Here is a 25,877-nt window from a genome sequence, read left to right as displayed (position 1 = left end):
GTGCCAATTAAATTTGAGCTAGACAATATGTTGAATGAACCACAATGTATTTGCTATGATTTTTCTAGACAATGTCATAGTAATGAATGTTGAATATTTACCATAAAATGTACTAAAGATCAACTTAAAAATCTATCCTTGTTTCTTGCATATTATACCTCTGATTTAAATGTCTTGACTATCTAGTCAGAAACCAGGAGTTTTAGCTTTATCAATCAGTCATAGTGTACATTTGCATAGTTTACACTTCAATTAACAAAGGATTATTAGTGATGTCAAAATTTGCATTAAAGGATGCAATTAATTTTCCCAGTTTAACAGCATTAAAAATATTAATGCATTTAAAGCGGGGTGGAGCTACGGTTGGCCATCCCACACACAACTGCTGCTTCGGTCTTTTTTTTTTATCATGACAAGAATTGCATTCATTCAGATGCATAACATCTTTATGATCACATCAAACAAAATACTTTTCAGATGTGAATTTCAACTTCGCCTCAGCACATTCAGCAGCAGCAGCTCTTAAAGTAATAGCAGCCAAATAACCTGATAACCCAGCAGCTGTGATGAAGAACAAAAAAAGCAGAAAAATATGGAAATCTATTTTTGTAGCTTTATGGAATCATATAGATTTAATTTAGAATTTAGTGTATGATAATGTAAAATTTCTACATCTTTCCTAGTTGCTGAAGGGCAAAGGGAAATATGACATTTATTATAATTCATACTAGGGCTGCCCCCTAATATTAGACTATCCGTGAGTCAACTAGAAGAGGCTTGGTTGACCAAAATTTTATTAGTCGCTGAATTATTATTATTATTTTTTTTAAATCCACAGGTGAAGTCACGCAGTCTATGATGGGCAGAATGTTAATGGCTGATTTTTGTGGTAATGCAGCACATCCAAATACTCATCTTTCATTCATCCACCTCAAATATAACTTATCTGAAATGTGTAAGTATTAGCAACTTTACACGGCAGCTAAATCTAATGTTAACCAAGAGAAATGTGTACTGTTCAAGTGTCTGTGTGGAGTGTGGAAGCTGAACAGTAGCGATCACTGCAGGACAGATGGAGGCCTCGGTGCGGTCGCTTGCTCTTAAAAATACTCCCTAATTTTTGGATATAAAGCGTAATACATCTTTCGAATCTTTAAAGACTTGGGTGCACTCACAACAACAACAGATTATTATAAAATAAAATAATATACAATTTAAATGTCTGTAAGGCATTACAGAGTAAAATGTCTACTTTCAAATGAACCAATTAAAATGGAATAAAAATATTCTTATGTAATGAAAAATGCATAAAGGTACATCACTACTGCGGAGATGACGAGCCAGTGTTGCCGACTTCATGTCCTAAGCCAAAAACAAAGCAAGCACGTTTATCAAATGTTAATGCAATTTCCTTACTGTTTTTCCGCGACACATTAACATTACTTCTGCAGTACACTTGTGGCAAACTTTATGTGTGCTTGAACGCTTATTAGGCTATGTAGGCAATTAAAGGCTCATTATAAGAATTTACATGGTTTATTAATATACTTGCGATTATCTGTCTAATGCTTAAAATGAATGACTACTAGTCGACCAGGAAAATCCTTAGTCGAGGGCAGCCTTAATATATACACTAGTCAACATTTGAAGTGAATCAAAACCTTTCATCAAAGCTGTCCTAGAACCAATATGTGTTTCTTTCGCAATTCATGCATAACATTCAAGTCTTTTGCTGGAGGAATGGCAAGCTATCCCTCAACACAATATCCAAAAAATGTATCTCAAGCATGCACAGGCGATCTGAGGCTGTGATCACTATCAGAGGTGGGCACATTGACAACTTGCTTGTTTTGTTTAAATGCAAAACCTTTGTTGTTTCTTGTTCATGACTTACAATTCATAAATGTTTTACAGTATGAACTCAGATTTTTGAGCTGCTGTAACATGTGCAGTAACATCCAACGCTATCTCACGGCCAATTCGTACGTATTTTACGAGGTGGCTTATTCGTACGAATTTGTACGACCTCACTCGTACGATTTGTCTAAACCCCAGTGACGGTTAGGTTTAGGGGTGGGGTTAGGTGTAGGTCATTCGTACAAATTCATACGAATTGTGCAACTTGTAAAATATGTACGATTTGGCAACAAGATATGAGTGAGGTCGTACGAATTCGTACGAATAAGCCACCTTGTAAAAAATGTACGAACTGCCGTGAGATCGGGTTGTAACATCTTGTTTTGTTGAACTGAAAAAGCTTTCTTTCCAGGGTCCTGCTTCAAGCTCTGATGCTCCACACAGAGTGACTACAATACAGTAGTGTACAGTACAGTATCCAGTGCATCACCATTATGACCATTGCGCTGGCATACATGTTATACATTGATTTTGAACAATAACCATTCTTGTCTTAGGACAACTTTGAAGAACTTTTTAGATCTACTTCAAATGTTGACTACCTTGTATATAAAATAAATGTTAAAATAGATAGCTCTCAATTATACATTGTAATGTTAAATGGCTATAGTCAATGGTTAAATCGTAGGAAAAAGAACAGTTTCCATGATTGGTTTCAGTGATACTCTCCTTCAGTCATAAAAAATGCCATTAAACAAACTGACTTTGTTGTTTCTACATTGATTTGAAGATTAAATGTGAAATGATTGCAATGTAATAATATTTTTAAAAACTTTAATGTTAGGTGGGATTAATTCCACCTAATTGCGAATAATAATTAAAAAAAAGTGTGATTAATTAATGCTTTCATCAATTGACAGAACTAATTATATTTAATTAAACAACCAAAACCAACATTTCTTTATAAAAAAAGGGGAAAAAAGTGTGTTTCTCACTTTAGGTATATTCATTCACTATGTATGCGTGTATTGTTAACAGCCACAATTGTAAGTCGCTTTGGATAAAAGCGTCTGCAAAATTACTAAATGTAAAGTCTGTTACTACCACACCCTCTGAGAAAATACTAAAACACATTTTCCCTCATAATCCAACCACTAATTTCAACAAAACATCATTATCCTGTGCTTTTTTTCTGCAAAATAGTATATAACAACGGATGTTAAACTTTCCGTATCACTGCTGTGACCACATCATTGTTTATAAAGCTCCAAATATGAGACTTCAGCCAGACGTTGCAGGATATGGCTATTATCATGTGCAAATGGCTGTGTAAACTGTTACAATGTGTGTTACTGGCCAAAACTGAATAAACTAAAATCACTGAACCATTATAAAACAGATTTAGCATGTAAAACTTACAGATGCTTTGAGCCAAAAGAAAGATTAAAAGAATAATGTGCAAAAAGCTAACCGTAGCATATTTTAGGATCATTACGATTTATTGTGACATTTATTTTAAAGTGTATTTTCTTTACTGATTTTCTGTGATATCATAGAGGATGTTACCTGGGAAGCATGTTGCTAGGTGTTCGATGAGAGTCTCTTGTGTGACAGTCTTACGAGCGGAGTTCATGGCAGAAATGGCCAGGCACAGGATTTCTCCCAGTGGGATGAACTGGGATTGGCTGATGGGAGACATACTGATGGGAGACACATCACCTACAAAAGGACAAAGATCAAAGGTCAAAGATCACATCAGTGTAGCAGAGGTGAAACGTTAAAGGTTGCCGGCTTTAATGCAGAACGTGTGCCATGACTTTTTAGAGGAGCTGATCAAAAGTTATGTGTAAGGTCATGTTTAAAAACGCACACACACAATAAACTAACAGAACAATTAATTAAGTGCCCGATATTTCACTATTTTGAGATTATCTGCATCCCTCGATATAATCTCTAAAAAAATTATAATAAAAAATAAAATAAAATAAAAAGATACTACTATGGATGTATAGATAGAAATACATTTCTGGCACAAAACTATAAGTCAGCAATTATTGTCATGTTATGGCAAATAATAAATGGCTGTTACTTAAATTCTCTATTATGTGCTTAAACTAAAATAAAAATTAAAAAACAATTAAAAGACTTTTTATTATAAAAACAATAGAAAATATTTTTCAATGCTAAAGAGTTTTAAATGAAAAGTTAATTTTTGCAACACAATATAACAGAGACTATGAGATATGATTTATAATATATTTAACAATATTTAAAAATGATAAACGAGTGCTTGGTGAAAGCAAAGAGCATGAGGTAATCTAGTGTAATCTAATCAGAATGCAATCTAAATGTAAAAATATGCAAAAATGCCCAATTAAATATAAATTAAAAAGGTCACTTATACCAATTGGGTGGCAATATACTGTTCATACCCAGATAAGCAAGTAAGTGTTTACTTCATTTCAGCAATTTTTCTATAAATCTCATTTTCTGTCATTATTTTGTATTATCAATATCAGCATTATACTAGTCAGAAATTTTGGCAATGACGTTTAAAAAAAAAAAACCTTATCAGTTGATCACTAAAACACACTCTCGAAACCGCACCTTGGCGAGAAATCGCTGGCAGTGCAACAAAAAACACTTTCCAACGTTTTAATCTTCAGTCTGTTTTTGAAAAGCGCTGCAGCAGAAATAACACAACCCACCTTTAGCCCACTGAGATTAAATCTTTGCCCTTGACACAACTCTATCATCCTTTACTGACTGAACACTTGCTCTCAGGACCGAACCGCATTCTGTACTACTCAAAGACCTCTCCCAAAAATAGCACAGAACATCTAGTGCTAGAACCTCCAGTAAAGACCCTGAAGAGATGAGGCAACACAACCAGCCAGCAGGCCTTGGCACCTGGGTAAGAAGCTCAGCATGGATCCCTGGCTCTTAGAATCCAAATCAGGCTTATCAGGTGTGCAAAGTGAGGACAGAAACATACTGGTAATGCACCTTACCTTCCTGGCTGGTGAAGAACAAGGGTAAGCTGATTAAGACAAAACACATGTGCACAAAGTGAAGGAGTGTCCATGTGAAGATGGAAAGCAACAATCTGACACTCTGAGGGTGGGCAGACTGATAAAGATGAAACACTGACCTAAGATCTGTTCGATGCAGGTTATGAGGGACAGTAGATGCAGGAATCTGATTGTAGATGAACATGAAAGGTTATGTTTCTTCTAGCGGAGACATGAACTGTAGATACGCATAGGTGTCCCATTTACACTCTGGTCTGGTGCCAAGAAGTTGTCAAACCTGCTCAAATAACCCAGGTGTTCAAGTAACACGAGATTAACAGGACACTAGACAAGTGAGCAGTTTGGGTTCAAAGGCGATCCAGGCACAAACATGTGTAGAATTAAGAATATCCTTTAGTACGAGATCACTTGAGAAATATCGGAGTTAAGGGCAAAACAAGAGTCTAAAGAAATAGTGAATAACCTGCACAGACCGCATGCGTACTTCACAAAACATACCAATCGCTGGCTGAAACTTGCTTCATGTACCCGAAAACAAAGTCATGCTACAAGGAAGAACTAAATCAAATAGATGTCTAGGTAAGTTACATTAAATCCTTTGAATATACTCAGTTTTGAGGAACATAGTAAGAATTCTGCCTTATCTAAAATTCTGTCTGGCCAAAGGCAATCAAGTACTAATTATTTTCCTTCAAGTCTTCACACATCTTGAAGTCAACACAAAGTTTTATTTCAGCTATTTGCCAAAGGAATATTTTATTCAGTTCAACCTTATGTACTAAAACTAAAACTGATACTTCTGATAAAACTGATATAAACACTGTATACCATTTTTAAATTGTATGTATACATATATATTAAAAAAGGTTGACAAAAAAACAACAAAATTACTAAAACATTAACATTAAAATATAAAAAATAAAATAAAATCTATAAGCAGCAAGTATCACAAACTTATGTTTAATAATAGTTCATGAACTACTGTTCTTTGCTAGTTTGTGTTCAGTCATCATAATACATTAACGGTTAAACTCAATTTAATTGAAAAGTATTTAAAGGTAAATATATAATAAAGTATTTTCTAATAAAGTCTTCTAATCTTCTGATAAAGTATAAACCATGTCTCAACTTCACTGTTAATTCACACTGTTAGCTATTGCATAAATGTTAACACACAAAACTGTACTTTACTGTAAAGTTTTTCCCACACAGGTCTGTTATTGCGTCATCATCTATTTAATATAAATCCCACTCCAAAAAGCACAACAACAAAATAAACATTACTTACTTTGCATGCTTGCCAAAAAAATAAATAAATGAATAAACTCTGAATAAGTGGGACGTTGCTGGCCAGAATAAGTTAAAAAAACTTTGACTAATTACCAAATGAAAATAAACTGAGAATAAATATGAACCAATACATAAAGCGAAAGTTACTTAACAAAACTTTAACCAGGCTTAAACTGCCTAATCGTGGATACATTAAAGTCATTTAATGCCATTCCCTCACCCTCATGGGTGTAGGACTCTCTAACTCCCCTGAGAGATATTAAACGCCAGACCACCTCTCCTCACAGACACTGACATCACTGTTTTCTTCTCCTTCCAGGAAAGAGCTCCAACCGCCCGACTGGGACTGCGGTCCTGCGGCCCAGTCACTCGTGACCACAGACCCTGTATAGTAAACACACTGCAGTCCAAACATCACTTCGCCAGCGGTCAGAGCAATATCTCACAGTTCATCACTACCATACATCTCACACAGAGCTCCTCAACTAGAAAACCTTATCTGTGTGAAGAAAAAGAAGTGAAGGGGACACATAAATCATATCAGGGTGGACCATGAATAATTAGGTGATTTTTAATTTATTTGCAAAATCAAGTGATTTTCTGAATGTCAGGTAAGAGGGAATTAAGCAATGTTTGCCTTAAAGCACACTACATAGGTTTAAAACAAACAAACAAAAAAGACAAATGCGCTGTTGAGTCACTTCTAAAAATAAAGCTCCCATCGAGAAACTAAGAAAAGGCAACACTGATCCAAATCTTCAAACAATCATTACATTTTTCCTTACCACACAAGTGTACTTTGGCATAAACGCTGCTTTCAGATCAAGCTGGGTCTTATTCCAGAAGAATTGGTTTCATTACACAACAGCAGTAGTGAAAGAGGACAGAGGGGAGGAGCTGCTCTCTGCGTCCTGAGTGAGCTTTGATCTCTCTGATGGTCCGAGCGTGTTGAGATGGTGGTGATAGCATTCAGCAGCTCTCTGCATTACAATGAGTCCTGAAACTCAAACATCGCCATCAAACTATCATGCTGTGTTCGGACTAAAAACAAGCAGGCAGAATTACTAGGAGACGATGAAAAAGGGGAAAAAACAATGAAAAACTACTGGGAAAAAAATAACAACAAATATACTTGATTCTGAGTCCCGATAATAATGGTTCATTTCGAGACAGACACTGAGAATAATAACTCGTGTCGATTCAGTGGGTTTATTTAGAGAAAAATTCATCAAAATGATGAGACTTTGTACAAATTATTTAAAAAAACAGTGAGATAAGCATGTTCATATGCATAAATACAGCCGTTATCAAAATTTTACATACATTTTGCAGTATCTGTATTTATTGTATGTATTTATTTAGTACTGACCTGAATAAGATATTTCACATAAAAGGTGTTTACATATAGTCCACAAGAAAAAATAATAGATGACGGAAGGAAAAACTATGCCTTAAGAGTCTTTAATCTGCTTAATACGACTGAGGCACAAATACATTGAGATATTATAAGCAATATCATTATCTTTTCTGTATTTGTGAAAAGCAGTATACAAAAATTAGACTTGACAAGATCATTTGCTTGTGAATTTAACTACATGGAAAACCAATGATCATGCTTTACATGGCACATTATAACAACTCATTATGATAACTACTATAATAAGCACATATTGTTGCTACAGTAAAACGAGGGTAAGTTCATAATTAGCTATTAATAATATAAACAGAAATGTTCTGAAAGCTTCTAGCTCGAATATATATATATATATCCGTAAAAAAAAGGTAAAGAGGAACAATTGTTACAAAATAGTATATTTCTTTAATGTACTTTAGATGTCAATAGGATATGACCATGACACATATCCATTCAGCACCAAGATATATATTAAAATACTATGGCAATGCCACCTGATATCATCACTGCGCTCTACTTTATAGTTAGGAAAAACTCTAAACAGAAATACTGATTTAAACTTTCAGATGCCCTGGATGGCAAAGCTTGTCGGAAATAAACAGTGGAAACTTTCACAGAGAGCTGGGAAACCAGGAAGTGACCTCACACACAACAAAGAGCTGCATTATCAGAAGCAAAATGGAAAACATGTGATGTTGCTGCCAGCTCTAACCCCCAGCAGGGAGACAGGAAGAGAAGGGCAGACATTTTCAAACCGTCCTGCTCCATTTGTCCACCCCTCACCCCCCTCTAACAGTAGGCCCGGAGCAGGGGGCTCGCCTGATGGCTGATGGGGGGAAGACACAGACACAAGTGCCGAGGGGTTAAAAGCATAGTCTGTTTTTATCTGATCGCGCCTGCAACAGCTGCATCACAGCCCTGGTGAGATCAGCACCTCCCCGACAGGGTTAATACAACACAAGCGTGCAAAAAAATCAAGCATGACATGACAAAAAAAGAGGATGATAGAGAGACAACCATCCTTGAACATGAATGTATTTTGCTCCGGAGGCGTTTTCGCTGTCAAATAATGGAGGAGGAGGTACGCAGAAGACGCGCTCACGTCTGCCGCTGCCGTAGTAAACAATCACCCCACAGCTTGGGCTCTTTGTCCAAACACTTCCAGATCAACCCCACCCCCTCTTTTGTGATTCATTCTGACAACGCCACGGCACGCAGCCTAATTACAGTGTGCAGACGCATCAGCCGTGCCTGCGATCAAAGAGAGAAGATCAAGCTCTACCTTGGTTTATTCCGTGCGGCTCCAGCTCCTAAAATCCAAGCAGACTTTGGGATCCTTCCGAGAGCCTTCCACAGACAAATGAGCATTCACTCCAGGGTCTTACCCAGCATGCTCTGGTCCACACAAAGAGATGGGAGGTGTGACCAATCACATTGGGGCTGAACTTGCACGTTTTTTTTTGGGGAGGTGGGGGTACTTACAACACTTGCTCACTACCAGGAATGCCCACTGACACAGTCTAGTGGGCAGCCCTTTCAGAAAAGGTTATGTTAACGCATCTCTGTTGAACATACCTAGTGCATGTTCATCCGCTAGCCATATTTTCTCTCTTTCCGATGCTCAGCTTCAGCTTCCACCGATTTTCCCCAGATTCTGCTAATTAATATTTAAAAGAATCAGGCTCAATGCAGTCATTCCTATGCAAAAACCTGTATTGTGAGGAAGAAGACAAACACACACATACACACACACACGTTGAATGACATCACGCATCACAATCGTCCCGAATCTAACGTCACTTCCATCTGAAGGCAAACGATGAGTGTGTATCATCATGGTAGCTGTTAATGTGGCGAAGGGGTGTGAGAGGAGGAGCGGGACGGAGAGAGGGGGAAGGGGTTATCGCTGGGAGAGGGGGAGGGGTGTCTCTTAAAGGACACATGGGCGATCACAAAAGGCTCAGGCTTTATTCAGAAACACAGAGGATCTGCTGTCTCATGCTGTCAGCCCCTGAAATGAATTCAGGTTCCCAGGGCTGACTGACAGGATACCCTACAGAAGGAATCGTTAATCACTTTGTGAATAAATGCTTCATGTCCAACCATGGTAAATCCCTTTTTAATAGAAAATGGAAAATGTTTTTTTTTTACTAACAGGCTTATTTTAATGGGAAAGAATATAACATTTTTAAAAGCATTTTAAAGGTTCCTTTTAAAGAGCCAGTAAGATGAAAATTCCAAGCATCCTATCACTGTTTATAAGTCCTGTACATTAGGTTTAAATCCATCCAAGGTTAAAAAACATTGTCATTTTGTTAAAATATCATTTTAAAATTACCTCAATTCTCAGAGATCCCCAAACGGTTTGCGCGAAGCTGTTCAAAAGATTCAGTTTCCTTAAACCCCACCTTTCGGTAGCATACTGTGTTCTGATTGGTCAACTAACATAGTCAGTTTTGATTGGTTGTTTCGCACACACCTTCACGGTAAACAATGCGATTAATTCCATCAGGTGCGTGATTTCAAATAGAGCAGCTATTACTACACAGAGCCGTTGTTAACTGAGAAGATGCGCAAATAAACGCTGAAAATGAACGTGGATTTGCGCAGCTTCTCTGTTAACAACGGCTCTGTGTAGTAACAGCTGCTCTATGTGAAATCACGCACCTGATGGAATTAACCGCTGATTAGAGAACCGGCTTTACTGACGAGATGCGCTTAACGATCGGCCGATTGTGATCGGCGTAGCCCTAGAATTAATCTAAATGGATTTATAGCATTTTGGATCAAACTTTTCATATATTTTGGACCGAATAAATGCAGGCTTGATGAATGTAAGAGACAACTTTGAAAAACCTAAAAAACTAGTTTACCAATCCTAAATTTCTTGAATGGTAATATAAAACAAAATAATATATAAACACATACACACACACTGATTTGCTGTTAAACACAAATGGGAAAGAAAAAATAATGAGAAAGCTACAGCGAGACCTATGGGAACCCAGTATCATAACAGCAATTTTAACACAGGAAAGCATCAAACGCATGTTTGGCTGAAAATACCCCTACTGTTGCATTGTTTTAGAAATCTGAAATTATGATTTAAAATTTTAAACTTGCCATAAAACTAGAACCATTAAACCACAAACTGAATCACTTCAGGGGTCTTATAACATATGTTTAAGTAGAAATATTCAGAAATAATCTGCCACTTTTCTGACATCTTAGATACAAATTAAGCAGTTTAGTTCCATAAATATAAATACAGTAACAAATGTCTGTGCTGACAATAACTTTTCCTGTATGCACAAAAAAAAAAAAATACACTGTTGCTTAAAAACACTAAGACACAGAGGCACTACTGTAAACACACACACACACACACACAGAAAGAGCACATTTGTCACTCTGGTATTGCGTGTCAGGATTTCTAACAGGAGTGACCAGATGCCACAACAAATTATCTTGTGACTTGTGTTAGAGGGTGGGACTAAACAATGAGATTGTTTTATTTAAAAGGAGATCATCTTCTATCTCTGGAATTGTTTTTTAACTGATTTGAAGAAATGGAATAACCTAAAATGTACAAAAATCACTAATGCACCATTTTTTAAACCAAAAAGTGTGCACACTTAGGCCAAAAAAACAAAACATTTTCAGTAGACCCAGTTAAACTAATCAAACATCTCCCAACACAAACAACATTTACACAAAAGGCGAAATGCCATTTCTTTATTTGTTCCAAATTCTCTTGAATCCCAGCTAAATGTGCTGAGACAATTATAAATAAGCCATATGCTGATTTCCTCAAAAGTGTAAACAATGTTTTCAAACGAGTTTGTCACATTCATAATTTTTGTAATTTAATTCAGCTTGAATTGCTTGTACCATCTGAACAGTTTCCCTGATCCTCTAGTTGCTGTTATGGTTGTAACACTAGAGGGTGATGAGAGAAAGTCTAGGCATGCAAGATAGTGAAGTTGAAAGCAATTCCTGCCACAGATCTGAAAGAATTCCAATTTTTGGCTACTTCTTGCGAGTCTTGAGTCTCATCTCCAGGATGGATCAAAACATCTAAAAGCTGTCAGGCGGCATTTTTCTGCTACTCCACTCAAATTCGTGTGGCAGCATGTTTATGCCCCATGGATCTTTCTTGACTTCAATCACGGCACAACCTAAATGAATGAGATGTGTGTCTCTTAGAAAACAGAAGCTCAGACTGTTTGGCACATCTTACACACACACACAAAAAAGACTAGGTTTCATGGCTCTGCTCTAGGGGAGACATCAAAGAAAACGATTCTAGCTCAAAATATGACTGCCCTCCACATACCCTCTACAGATCACTATAGTACTACGTCTGTGATGCAATTGTAGCTGAAAACATCGAAATCGGCACTAAGATTTAAATATAATACAGAAATCATGGTGACCAAATGATCCTATGGCATGTATGTTTTGATGTAAATGATTTCAGATCAACTGCCAATACCCCACAGTGCAGAAGGGGCTTCCGTTTGCTGCTTGGTCTGTAAATGGGTTTCATTTGAATGACAGACTACAATGGCAACATTAAACAAACAAACTCAACCAAACATATACACTGGTTTGATATTAAATACCCCATGAGAAATAGGATTTCAGTCTGTTAGCTTTGATCCCACCTACGTGCTATAGTGAAATTGTAAACTAATAATGTACAATCTTTCTCATCTGGGAAAACACTCCGACTCATCCTACATTTTGCAGATTTTTGATAATATCCCTTCTCCAATATAACCTCCTGAATTTTCCATGCATCCAGTGAAAGCAGAAATAGGAAATGTACAATCTAATATACATTTTATATATGAAATAATACAATAAAAAAAAAAGTAAATACATAAAATAAATAACTTTCAACATTGCATTTGCACAACTGACGTGTAAAACTTTTTACAAATATTATAACATTATTAAAAATATATATTCAATAAAATTATTATAATATTTATTATTATGAATAAAATATATAGAGTGATATACAGGTTTTCAGATTCTTTTTCAAACAAAAACTCTCATGTGCTTGCTAGAATGATATCACTGAACTGGTGCATGACCCTGAGGATATGACACTTGACTCCACCAATGTAGTGCAAACACTTAGAAAAGGTGTGTGTATGATTGTGTGAGAAGTGTTTACATTGTCCTCACACCATTAAAACAGACTGGATCTCTGCTTACCAAAAAGAAAACCAACAACAAGCATCAATACAACTTCTTTTTAAACCACACAAATCTCTTTTAAAGAATGGTTTAACAGATGTGATTTTAAATAAACTTTATTTTAAAAGCCTGAAACGCAGCTGCAGGAATGAACTGAAGATCTGTGCTTTAAACAAACAGCAGCAACATCTAACAGAACAGTAAATGTGATGCTTGGTTGTGCAAAAGTCTCTTGATTCTAAACGGATTCTGTCAAAAGGTGAACTCCTTAAAGTAAACACTGTGAGTAATACTAATGAGATCCTAGTATAACTTGTTCCTGAACTGTAATGCGTAGCTCAGACAATAACAGCAAGATCAGATTCAGCTCTGATGCTGGACAGAACTGAGGATTTGACTCCTATCGCTCTACATAGTGCCGGATTATAAAACACACTAATCTCTGTGCTAGTGCTCCATATCTCTGATGACGACTGGGGTGTTTGGTTCACTCTAGTTATTTTACATATCAAAGTGGAGTAAAAACACAAATAAAGTTGTTCATATGGTATTGCACATTTAATTTAATGCATACACATGTATTTAGATACTAGTATCTCATATACAAGTTGCATGTGAGATACTATAAGCAGGGCGTTAAGCTGCATGCTCTGCAGTTATAAATGCACAGATGCATCTCACACGCACAGCTGCTGCAGGTTTCCATCCATCATTTAACAAATGTTCTCCAGTGTGCTGGAGGGTTAAAAATATATGCTGAAATGCACAGGGCAAATCACGCACAGGCAACAGTGTCTCGAACACGGCACATAAAACAGGTCAAAACACCAGCAGATACACTCTTGTGCTTTCCATTTGATTTAAATATGCATCTGACAATTCTGATAATGACATAAAAAACATTCAGTGCTGTCAAGCGATTTATCGGGATTTAATGTATAAATATTTAATATATAAACATCAGAACTCTTTTAAATATATACATGCATGAGTATATTTATACATAATTATACACAGAACACACATATTACGCAAACAAAAACTTTTATTTTGGATGTGATTAATCGCGATTAATTGTTTGACATTAGTTTGCTAGACATGAAAAGAATAGGTGACCAAATATAGAAATCATTTACTCGCCCTTAAATTTCAAACCATATGAATTCTAAAGTTTCAAAGAATAAGCTCATATGCCATTTATTTAAAGTTTTGTTAAGTTAGAAGTTACAGTTTCGTATAAAAAAACGTTTACTCTTTTTAACAAATCTAGTCTGCCGGATCCATTCACAACTCGTTTACAGTCTGTTCAAAATGACCATTTTTGGGTAAACTATTCATTAAAGCAAATGGATTACCACATCTTTGTGAAACAAAAGTATTGATCCCTTTCTAAACAACGATTCTTCTTGCATCGCATGACTGAAAAACACTCAAATAAACCCCATTAACTAATTATATGAGCTGAGAACAAATTAGTCTCATCTGGCTGGGTGCATATAAAGACTTATTGAGATATTCAAAAACAGACATTAAAAAGTGGAGTATGTGTTGGGGTAAATGTGCAAAGTACATGTGTGTGTTTCTCCACAGGGGGCATTCTTGCATCAGGCAGCAGAGGGGCCACGATGGGTTAACGGGTTCATTCTGTATCCCAGCATGCACTGCTACATCCTTTATGTCGCAGTGTATGCGTGGGAGCAGACATGTCAGTAGATGATGATGTGCGTATAGGTAAATGTGTGTGTGCATCTTTTGCAGTCAAAAACAATACTGGAATTTCTTTCGCTGATGTTGAACACCTGATGGTATAGACACTGAAATCCATTCGCAACTGCATCATTTCAACGGCAGGGAAATCATATAAATATGCTGTTAACAGTGTTAACATCTGATAAAGCCAATATTGACAGAATTGCCAATAGTGAATGCTCAGGCCTCGCTCACGACCTGAGGCACCAATGAATGTCATTGCACATTAGTCATGGGTCACGATGGTCAACTAATCAACTGTGTGTCTGAAAATTGACTGGTCAATTAGTGAGCTCAACTAGTTTATATAGACTTCTTCTTACATCCATTCATCCATCTATCCATATATATTACATTATATTATAAAAACACAAGCATCCAAAGGTTTGGGGTCAGTTGTTGCTGTAATTACTTTTACTCAGCAATTCTTTATATTGATAAAAAGTGACAATAAAAGACATTAATGTTGGAAAGATGTCAATTTCAAATTAATGCTGTTCTTTAAAACGCTCCATTGATTGAAAAATCTTTGGAAACAAAATGTACCACTAAGCACAACTGTTTTCAACATTAATAATAAGAAATGTTACTTTAGCCGCAAATCAGCATATTAGATTGATGTCTGAAGGATCATGTGAGACTGAAGACAAGTAATGATGCAGAAGATTCAGCTTTGCATCACATCGATAAATGATGTTTTTAAAATAATAATAATAATAATAATAATAAATTTTATTAATAATAATAAAATAATGTTTTACATGTAATATTTATCTATATTATTATTTGTATTTTATTTCCAATGAAATAAATGCAGGCTTTGTGAGCATTACAGACTTCTAACTAGTGCTGGGCGATATGGCAAAAAAAAAAAAAAAATCTGAACATTTGACTGATTTTCAATTTTTTGAGATTTTTAACGAGGCATCTTAAAGTAACTACAACATGATTTCTTTATTAACCCTATAGTGCACCACACATTGAAGTTGTCAACATGATATAAATGTTAAACAAATCACTTGTTAAATATCTGAACTACAACTACATCTTGTACAAACTTGTCTTATACATATTAGATTATGTTCAAGGTATAACACCATTCGACTATTATTAACTATAAATATTCTGTAAAAACAACAGTAGCTTTCAGCCTGTTACCATGATGCAAACATGAAAGATCAGACATACAGCAGTAGTTATGTTTTTTTCTATCCGCTTACGCTGCTTTCCCATCGATTTTTCTGTGTTTGACTGTTGCACTCACATCTCTTGCAGCGTCTCATGCATGAAACGACATTCTAAATAAACGGGGCTCAAGTTAAAAGAATGAATGAAGGAATAAAATTAGGTCAAGTTTTTCCTATTCCACTGCCCGTGCCGCAAGTTTGTTAACAAAAAAAGTGCATTCAGTTTGAATGGCAGCTAGTGACATGAGTGCGTCACATGTGAGCGGTTAATCACGTGCGCCGACATAAGGTTGAATCGTTCTTCTCTCTTTACTGATTTGATTTGCATACTGTCAGTTGTCTCCTTCTAACAATTGGTAATATTTCTATTTAAAATCACAATTTCTCAATTTAAATAAATCGTGGCAAAGCATGCAATTTAAATAAATCAATAAAAATCAGAAAATAAAAATAAATAATTCGCCCAGCCCTACTTCAAACATTTAAAAGAAATCTCACCAACTTCAAACTTATGAACAGTATATTGTTCTTGAATGGCAATCAGTAAATAAACTTGTTGACCTTCAACAGTGTAATGTCTGTCAGTGTGAACACATTAACTGAGCAACTGCTAACAAAATACAGGTTTCGCCAGCCTGCTGAAGTAACAATTCCTTACGATCAAACCAGTCACTGTCTGCTGATGATGCCAAAACATCAGTAGAAACATCTGGAATAAAAGACTTTCAGTGTAAGAGGGAGGCAGAGCTTTGGTAAATAAATCTTCATTTAAATTAATCTGACATCATATGAATTACGACCTCATTTCACAATGCATAAACAACAAACTTTACATTTACCAGGACCAAATGTAATTCAAGATCTGAAATACTGCAGTAGGGCATCCTATCAATGCCAGGGAGATGCAAAACTAAGGATGCACAGAAAAGAAAAATCTTGTCCAAACCTGAAACCAAACAAAATGAAACACTGGCCCTAAGGCCAATTTACATTTTCCCTGTGTATTTAGCCAATTTTTTCACCATCGCAAAAAAAAATAAATAAATAAAAAAAATAAAAAATGCACATTTTGGCTATTGTTTTGTCTTGCTTTTCAAAGAAAAAATCAATTACAAGGCAATTTAACAGTGGCCTTTTTTTTCTTTTTTTTTTTACATTTTAGCAAATATTATACCAACAAAGCAAAATTAAACTTGAAATTAAACTTGGCCATTTTTGAGACCACCTTCTTGAATCATGCATGTCATTGGCTAAAGACAAAAAGAAAAGAAAAAGAAGGAACACTTTGAGCATTAAATCAGTCTATTTAGTTTGATTTCTGAAAGGTCCTGTGAAACTGAAGACTTGAGCAATGATGCTGAAAATTCACAAGCTTTAAATCACAGCAATCAATTACATTTTATTACATATTCACAAACAAATCCGTTATTTAAAATATGAATATTATTTCACAATATTAGTTGTCCAAATAAATGCAGCCTTGCTGAGCAGAAAATACTTATTTTTTAAAACATTAGAAAATATTACAGATCCCAATTTCAGAATCAGAATCACATTTGAACACTGTGTCAATGCTATAATAAACATTAATAGACCTGTTGTAATTATTATTACCATTTTTATTGTCTTTTTAATTTACAGAAAAACTGTAAAAATTACAATACTAACATTTAAGAATGTGGATGGAAAACCTCAGTGCTTCTTTTTGTTGACAGAAGATTTATAAATGATTCTTATTACGAATATGTTCCTCACATTCATCACATTATCACATGATTTGTCACGATTTTAATCTTCATACAATTAGGGCTGTCACAATAACAAATTTTGCTGGACGATAAATTGTCCAAGAAATTATTGCGATAAACGATATTATTGTCATTCTAAGACCAGTTTCAACTAATATAATGATAATGGCATAACGCAGGTACACCTTTTCAAAGATCAATAAACTTATTTTATTTTATGGCAGATTCAGTGCAAGAAATACCAACATGTTGACTTTGTGTGACTTAAAATGTATTAATTTTGTATGTTATATTATGTTTATATGCCAGTTATGGATGCTCATATTGACAGTTTAACCGTCAACCGAAAGTAAACATTTTGACCGATGTAACACCTCAGGATGTATGTGTGTGTGTGTGTGTGTGTGTGTGTGTGAACTCACTGGGCGCATTGACACAGCTGAGCAAGCCAAATGAAGCGAGCGAAAAATAGGCCCATTTCGAGAGAAAGGGCAACGAAGTTACTTGCAAAATATGCTACGCGGTATTAAAATAAAGCAGTAGTGCAAGTACAATGCAATATCACTTGAGCATCCACAAACAAATGAAAGGCATTTCCCAAAGCTGGTCACTTTAGGGAGACGTTATCTCTTTATTCCCAGGACATCTGTGCCATCGGAGAGGATGTTTGCTACCGCAGATTGCGCTCCAGACTTACCCCACATCGTTTAGTTAAAAAACATTTTTTTGTTAAAAAATTTAAAAAAGAAATTATCGCGGCCGAGAAAATTATCGAGCTCATTTTTTTTTATTGTGCGATTAATTGATTTATCGACTATCGCGACAGGCCTACATACAGTGACCACCAACAACCACCGCTTCCTCTTCTCATCGAAGACATGTGATGCAGTACCAAACTGTTTCTTGCTCTCAGTGCTTGTAATGATTTTTGCGTCTTTCTCGAACAGTTTTGAATGCTTCCACACTGCCGACAAGTTTGCTGCATTATAAAGAGTGCGCGTCTCTCACTCTACCCTGGTTGCAGTGTGATTGTGTCACCAAAAATGTCATTGCTCATTACAATTTATTCTGTCTTTTTCGCGTTTTCATTTTTGTCATTTTCAGCCGAATAATTTCAGTTGCCAAACATTCGGTCAAACACTTTCTAAGCATTCCATGTGAAAATTCATCCCTTTTAAATTCAAGCACTAAAGAAATACTGAAGCTAAATGCACATTCTTGCATTCAGGCTGAGATTTGCTTTTACAGTTTAACAAGCTAAAGCATAGCATTTTAAAACTCACCCAGAGAGGTTGCATCTCTCTAAACCCTCAAAACCAAATTTAAAATGTAAACATTTTTTACAAAAAAAGAACCAACTATTCCAACCCATTTTCAATTAACAGTCAAAACTTTAACTTGGACACCAGGACATGTACTGAACTGCAGCATTCATTCATTCAATGGCAAGAACCCTTGAACAGCAATAAGCATGACATACTCCAAAATGAATGCTGTCTTTTACAGAGCAATAAGCTGAGAAAACCACAAAGAATTCTGGAAATGTTTGAAGTTTAACACTCTCTCAATGGAAATGCTGGATAATACTGCACAGCCCTACTCAAAAGGAGGTGATGACAACCTTGTCTGTTTTAAAATGGCTTTCTATCCCTGTATTCTTGTCGCACAATCTGCAATTTACGGCCTGAATGGAGTTTCAAAGTAGGCTCGATGAATGAAAGATTAAAAGAATACCCAAGACATAAAGAAAGGCAAAACAAAGTGTTCAAATAAAAGAAAGTACATTAGCAGGCTGAAGCCATCTTTGAAAACTTCAAGGTTTACAGCTTCAGTCGCTTCCGCAATAACTGGAAGACCAAAAGACGAAGAAATAAAAACCGTGATTATAAAATGCCAAAGGGCTGCACAGCAGATTTTAAGTTAGCTGGAGAACTAACAGAGGCTTCTAAGTTGGGGCCCACTGACATCTTACAGTTTACTGAGACTGTGTGATGTCTAGGATAGGGATGGGAAAGAATGGTAAAAAAATATGCGAAAGACCAATATGTAGATATCTGAGTGAGGGAGAGAGAGCTCTGGACTGTATAAAGATCTGTACAGCCTTTTTCTGGATTTAAGGCTTTTAACAAAGTTGATTACCGTAAATGGGAATCCATTATGTGTTACTTCATAGTTTCAATTAATCTGTTTTACCATTAGGATCTATTGTACTTCCCACCAAAATAAATAATAAATGTGATAGAGATATTAGCTAATTTCTATTTAGCCAAGAAAAAAAAGGAAGATTTCCTGTGACTGCAATACTGTGAAGTGATTGCATTACTAAAATATAAAAAAAGTTATAAATATTATATAAACAGCTAATATATTATATATATCTCAATCATTTATACAGTGTGAGAATAAAAATAAGCTTTATATTATAAACGCAACATGTTTTTATATTGGTGGTCACGCTTTATTTTAAGGTCCAATGCTTGCTATTATCAAAACTTTAACTCCGACTTATGCCTTCATAAACTCCTAAATTGCCGCTTTTAGTTAGTAAGGCAGTTGTTAATTTCATGTATTGGGTAAGATTGAAAATGTAGAATATGGTCATGAAGATTATGTGCTTTATAAGTACAAATAAACAACCAACATATTAATAATAGGCATGAAAGTAAGCAACTAGTTAATAATGGCAATTGGTCCCTAGTGTTACCATTGTTGTTGCATTATTCAAAACAAGAGAGACAACCTAAAAGTGACAAAAAAAAGAAAGTGTTACATTATCTTAAGTTAATGTCAAGTATGTTACCCATAAATACAGTTTGTTTTCTCTCAAACTTTCCAGTTTGCAAACCCCTCATTTAACACATCATTGAACTTCACATGCTGAATCTGAACTGGCGTCACTAGACACGAAGCCACTCACACTATTAGAAAGACTGAAAAAAAGAAAGGGAGACTGTTAAGAACTTTGCGACATGTTCAGAATCCAAATAAATCATGAACAATGAAAACATGGTGTGCAACTGTGTGTGTTCCAGTGTGTGTGAGTGCACTTGTGTGGTGGGTACATGGCAATTCTGATTGGCTTGCCAATACTTAAGCGTTCCCATCCAATCAAATGACTAGAGGACCGCTCCTTTTCATGGCATCCAAAGCTGCTCTCTAAGAGTCTGGAAGGAAATGCATAGAGCACCAACAAACAAAAAGCATTCAAAAATGACAATCAAGCTCAAACAGTCTCTAACAATCAAACAGCTTGTGGTAAATAACATACTCAAAAGCCAATCTGATGAATGACTGGGAATGACACAATGAAGCAGCTTTCCAATAAACATACATTAATTCATTATAACTCATGACATTTTATTTTTTTGGAAGATCATAATAGTGCACATATGACAGAGACTTTGAACTGTGGTTAAGATGTAAACATATGGAAAAGTTAATCCAAACAGCTTGTTATGTGCACAAAAAGCCTTAAAGAAAAATCCTTAATGGAGTCAAGTTTTATGGCAAAACTATTATTTTGTAATCATAACGCTTGCAGATAATGCTTCTGTGCTCATTACTGAATGTCTATTAATCCGTAACGATTCAACATTCATCATGTCCTAACATGCTTTTGAGAAAGAAAAAAAAACTACCATACTTTTCATTCTATTAAAACATTTCACTTATATCAGTGCTCACTAATTTTGTTAGATCACTACAACATTATTATGATAAGCAGTGAAGCTTAACCTGATTATGTGTTAGTAAGTAGTTCTTTGATAAAGCATTTTTCACATTGTATAAAGAGAGAGTTCTAAAGGTTGATAAGGGTAATTGGTCAGATCCAGTCTCATGGTTCACTGACATCTAAGCTTGTTGCTTTTAGAAAATCAACCAACAATTACTCGGTATGCTCTGAACTGCAGGACCAGCTGTTATTTATTTTAGAGCTGCTATGTGACACTCCAGCCAGTCTGATACCAGTGGGGTCAGATTAGAAATAATGACCAAAAGTCAGTCAAGTCTGATTGCAGCATTACGATGCCTTTCCAAGATGAAAAAGTCTCTGATCAGGGCAGTTAGCGATTTAGAATAAATAGTCTACAAATCATTAATCTCTTAATACTGTAATGGCAAGGTATCTAGTTCCATATGTGCCACAAAATTGGCGTCTTATTTTTAATTTAAAAGCATTACAAAGTTTAAGGTCCCTTAATTCAGAAAATTTTTGAATAGCATGGGACGCAAGTCTTCAAACGCCATCAAGGAACTGCAGGTGGAAGTCTATCCCACAACAGATGTCCCATTTGAAGCATCTACTGAACCGAAGTCTGGGATTTCGCCACCATTCAAGTGAATCCCTCCAAAATCCACAAGCTGACATGGAGCTTTGACATTGAGTGAGAGAACATGTGTATGTGTTCGAAGTGGATCTAAAAGGCTCAAGATGTGTAGCAGCTTAAATCACATTAGAAGTTTCCATTTTAGGTTTCAAGATATGATAGGTTTTCCTAAATTAGCAATGCACAAATCTTTCCTCCTACTGTAGCACAATTTTTCTCTCAGAGGCTGCAACTAAAACGTATTACTTATTGCCTCAAATTAATTACACATTTGAAACCAATGCAGACTTCCCTAACGTTACTTTCCTAATGACTCTGGGAACTTCTCCAGAAAACCCCCTATAGTCAGTCAGTGTAATTTTGTGCTGAGCGACAGCCAGGTAAGATAACAGTAAATCTCTCTCCCAACTCACCCATGACAGCATAAAATTCCCTATAATTGTTTTAAAACTCCTTGTCTGAGAAAAACACTAAACTGGGGAGCAAAGACTTTGGAAACCAGAAAATATGACTGGACTTAACAGAGGAGCCAGTCAAAACAAATCAATAACAAAATCTAAAACCCCACAAAAGTGTCTGTGTACAGCTGTTAATTGTCAACCTCATCCCTCGAACTGATTTGCATGTGGATAATTGCATACCATGACTCCCTCACTGACCTGCATGAATTAGCACTCCATGCTAGGCATGTGTTACTGAAAATGCAAAAGAGTAATGAAAGACAAGAAAACACAAGGTCAAGTTCAGCATCAACCATAAAGCCAAAGCTTACGACTTTATCTCTGAACAATGCAGATGATTGTGCGACCTTTACTTCATAGTTTTTAGCTTCCCGCCCCCAACTAACACTCCTGCACGAGAATGCAAGCCAGAAGTCAGGAGTTTGTTACAATCCGCAAACTCACTCGACCGGCAGCACACCGCCACCACACTAAAAATATTGCATGAGCATGTGAGGAATTCAGAGTCATTTGATTTTCTGTGGGTTTTAACCAATATTGGGGAGCAAAGGGTTCCAACATTTGTCTGAAGAAGTACAATAAGATGATAGTATTTCAGTAGTTTATGGTCATTTCTTTCCTGCATGAATAAAGAAATAAATACAGTCCAGAAATGTAAGTTTAAAAGTACATTCATTTCATACTAAGTACAATAACATATTTACTGACTAATCGCTCTAGACTTACAGATTTAAAAAATAAACTTAATTTGTGCACTTCTTGTGCACAACAAATATTTCTTGTTATTAAGCCTAAAATGTGTTTTAATACCATTATTAATGAGGATTATATGACCTTTGAATAATAACTGTCTTTAAATGAAAAAGTACACTTGCAATAGTTGCACTATAGTACAATCTAATCTACTTCAGTATATCTTTAGTTCTATATCTCTACTTCCACACAATTGTTGTGCATTAAGTACAAAATTCTTCCGATTTTGCAGACTTTAAGTATACCAGTTTAGTATACCAAAAGTATAATTAAGCACATAAATATGTAAATGTATTTGCAACATACTTCGCATTAAATAAATACCCAACTTGAAATGCAAAACTATGTGCAGTTTTATTCAAAATTAATAAAATAGAAGTACTGTTCATCATCATCTCCTTTAACCAACTTCACTGACTAGTGTACATCTTCCGATCTGTATTGTAGCGTTACATTGTCATTTTGTAATTTTACCAATGATCAAATACAGACAATGATTGTAGTTATGATTTAAATGCAACCCTTGCATTTGAATCTGGAGTAGCTACAATGATTTGCCTTTAAGATTGAAAGGAACAGCTGTTTCTAGGATTCCTTCTGATTGCAGGAATCATTAACAACAGGAACTGCCTCTTCAACAAACCAACAGCAGGCTTTGCAACCAAAACCAAACACCAGTGCTTTGATATGAGTCATGACAACTCTCTAAATAATTACTAATTTATGTCCTTTCAATGGAGTTTCACTGTTTTAAAGGAACTGTACATTACAATCAAAGTTGAGATTAACAAGCCCTGTACATCAAGAGAGAGCAGTCCAATCATTTTAACCAACTTTAAAATAGAACCTCAAACTTTCACAGCCCCACACATTGAATCGCATGCTAGAGCTTTGTGCACCAAATGATAACCCAAACTCCACAATGACCACATTATTTAACCTTTGACACCCAATGTTGCTAGTAAACATGAAGGATCCTCAAACCAATGTGGTTTATTCATTACCATTCAGTTTTACCTCAAGTCTCTCTCCCTTCAAATGAAGAAAAATGGAACATAGCCATTTTTCACAGGCCAGCGTGAATTTGAGCTGTGCACCTTCATGTATGTGCATCAACAAGTGAACCATAATTCACATACCACTGACACCAAATATGGAAGGCAAAAACATTTTAGGGGACCATCAAGTGGTGCATTTCATGTCAGGCTCAAGTTCCCTCCAACTGTCGGTTTACACGTCTGTTCTGGACTTTGTTGGTGAGACTGCTGGATGTAGACCAATCAAACTGGGATTGGGTAATCCTTGGTCATCGCCTCTTAATTCTCTCGTTAGCGCAGAGGAGAGCGGCTGTAATGAGGGGGCTCTGGCACAGCGGCAATAAGAGTATTTATTTTTATGGGAGCACTCTGTTGTTTCAGGCCTTGAGCTTGGGTCTGGGATCTCTCTGCAGTGATTTGGTATAATGACATCCAACAGGAAACCTTAATTAGCTGATCAAAATATGAGATGCAGTTTATCCTGTTATATATTTTGCCATCTGGGTCTGAACAAGTTGGGTAAAGTATCACAAAACGAGCACATGTGAAATCAACTTAGCTTATCATATCGTGACAACAGGTCTCAGCACATCCAGAATATCTGGTTCCAGTACATCATATAATAAACGCAAATTTAGATTTGGAATACAGATGAGCAAAACTACACATTTTCTTTGTCGTCTTGTCGGTAAGTTGTCTGTATGACTAGTTACTCTTAAGGATAGAGATTCTTTTAGACTGACTAAAAGGCTTACCAAATCTTTTTGACATTAAGAATGAGTTTCAGTTTTCATTTTTCCAGTTATTACTGGATGAGGAATTTAAAAATGATTTGGTTTTACTTCATTTACATCATTGACAAAATATTTTAAAGCTGTGTTACTACAGCTAGAACAATTTATATTCAACTCCAAAAGCCCATTTCATCATTTTCCTGACTTCTCTTGGCATGGAAATCAAAATCCCGAAATTCCCTGTGGAAGTACTGATTGTATAATTAGGTTGATTTAGGGGCACATCCACTGGTCCTCGATCAGATGCATTTCTTAAGGGACACATTCTTGTTCAGAAGCAGTTGAAAAGAGTGCAAAAGAAAGGCACAGAATGCAATAGTCTTAAGATGTTTTTTTAAACATTTGAACTATTTTAGCTTTTGTATGAGACAGTACTGTGCACATGAACCAACATTAAAATAATGACAAAATTAATAGAATTCAAAATATTTGACATATTCAACAAATATGTAGGCTATAAACTTTTATTGCACAAAACTACTTGAAGTCTAACAATAATTATCTTGAAATTCACAAGTTGCGCTTTGATGGCTACAGCTGATCTGCTTTAAGAGAATGAATTTATGGATGCAACATCTAAGAGAGCTTCCCATGCTGAGATTCTAACAGCACAATAAAACTAGAAAGCCAAAACATTGCATCTATAAATTAATCCCCTGCAAATCATTGCTGCTAAAAATAATAATGCAAAAGCAAAAATAGAATAAAATCTTGAATAACTTGTCAACCTCATTGAGCCATCTCTAGAAACTTGTTAAATAACAAACTATATGAAATAACAAAAGCAAACAAATTCCAAATCAAGTGTTCTTAAAACGTGGAGTAGCCGCTCAACACAAGCTCCAGATGCAACAAAACTCGGCTAACACTTGCACACACAATTGCATGTTCAGACAGTGTGGAGCAAATGCTAAAAATAGCTGACCTGCATCTGTAATGCAACAGACATAATCATCTCATAGCCCTAAATCTGGTGAAAATCATTGGTTCTTCAAACACAAAATGTAGGATGGCTGTAA

At 35.7% G+C, this 25,877-nt stretch overlaps 1 protein-coding gene across 6 annotated transcripts in view; it reads right to left on the bottom strand.

Moving 5' to 3' along the window:
• The window catches only part of LOC127971719 (storkhead-box protein 2), a 59,493-nt gene that overhangs the window by 12,193 nt on the left and 21,423 nt on the right, over positions 1–25,877 (bottom strand). For 3 of the 6 annotated variants that reach the window (XM_052574926.1, XM_052574928.1, XM_052574927.1), the window contains exon 2: positions 3,424–3,576. In XM_052574926.1, the coding sequence (XP_052430886.1) occupies positions 3,424–3,576 (153 nt within the window). Of the gene's footprint in view, positions 1–3,423; positions 3,577–6,399; positions 6,564–6,964; positions 7,392–8,875; positions 9,023–25,877 lie in introns of those variants that run through there. The other 3 variants (XM_052574930.1, XM_052574929.1, XM_052574931.1) reach the window with 3 other exon arrangements.

Source organism: Carassius gibelio, chromosome B14, assembly GCF_023724105.1.
Source record: "Carassius gibelio isolate Cgi1373 ecotype wild population from Czech Republic chromosome B14, carGib1.2-hapl.c, whole genome shotgun sequence".
NCBI lineage: Eukaryota > Metazoa > Chordata > Actinopteri > Cypriniformes > Cyprinidae > Carassius > Carassius gibelio.
This window is presented reverse-complemented; position numbering and strand designations above follow the sequence as displayed.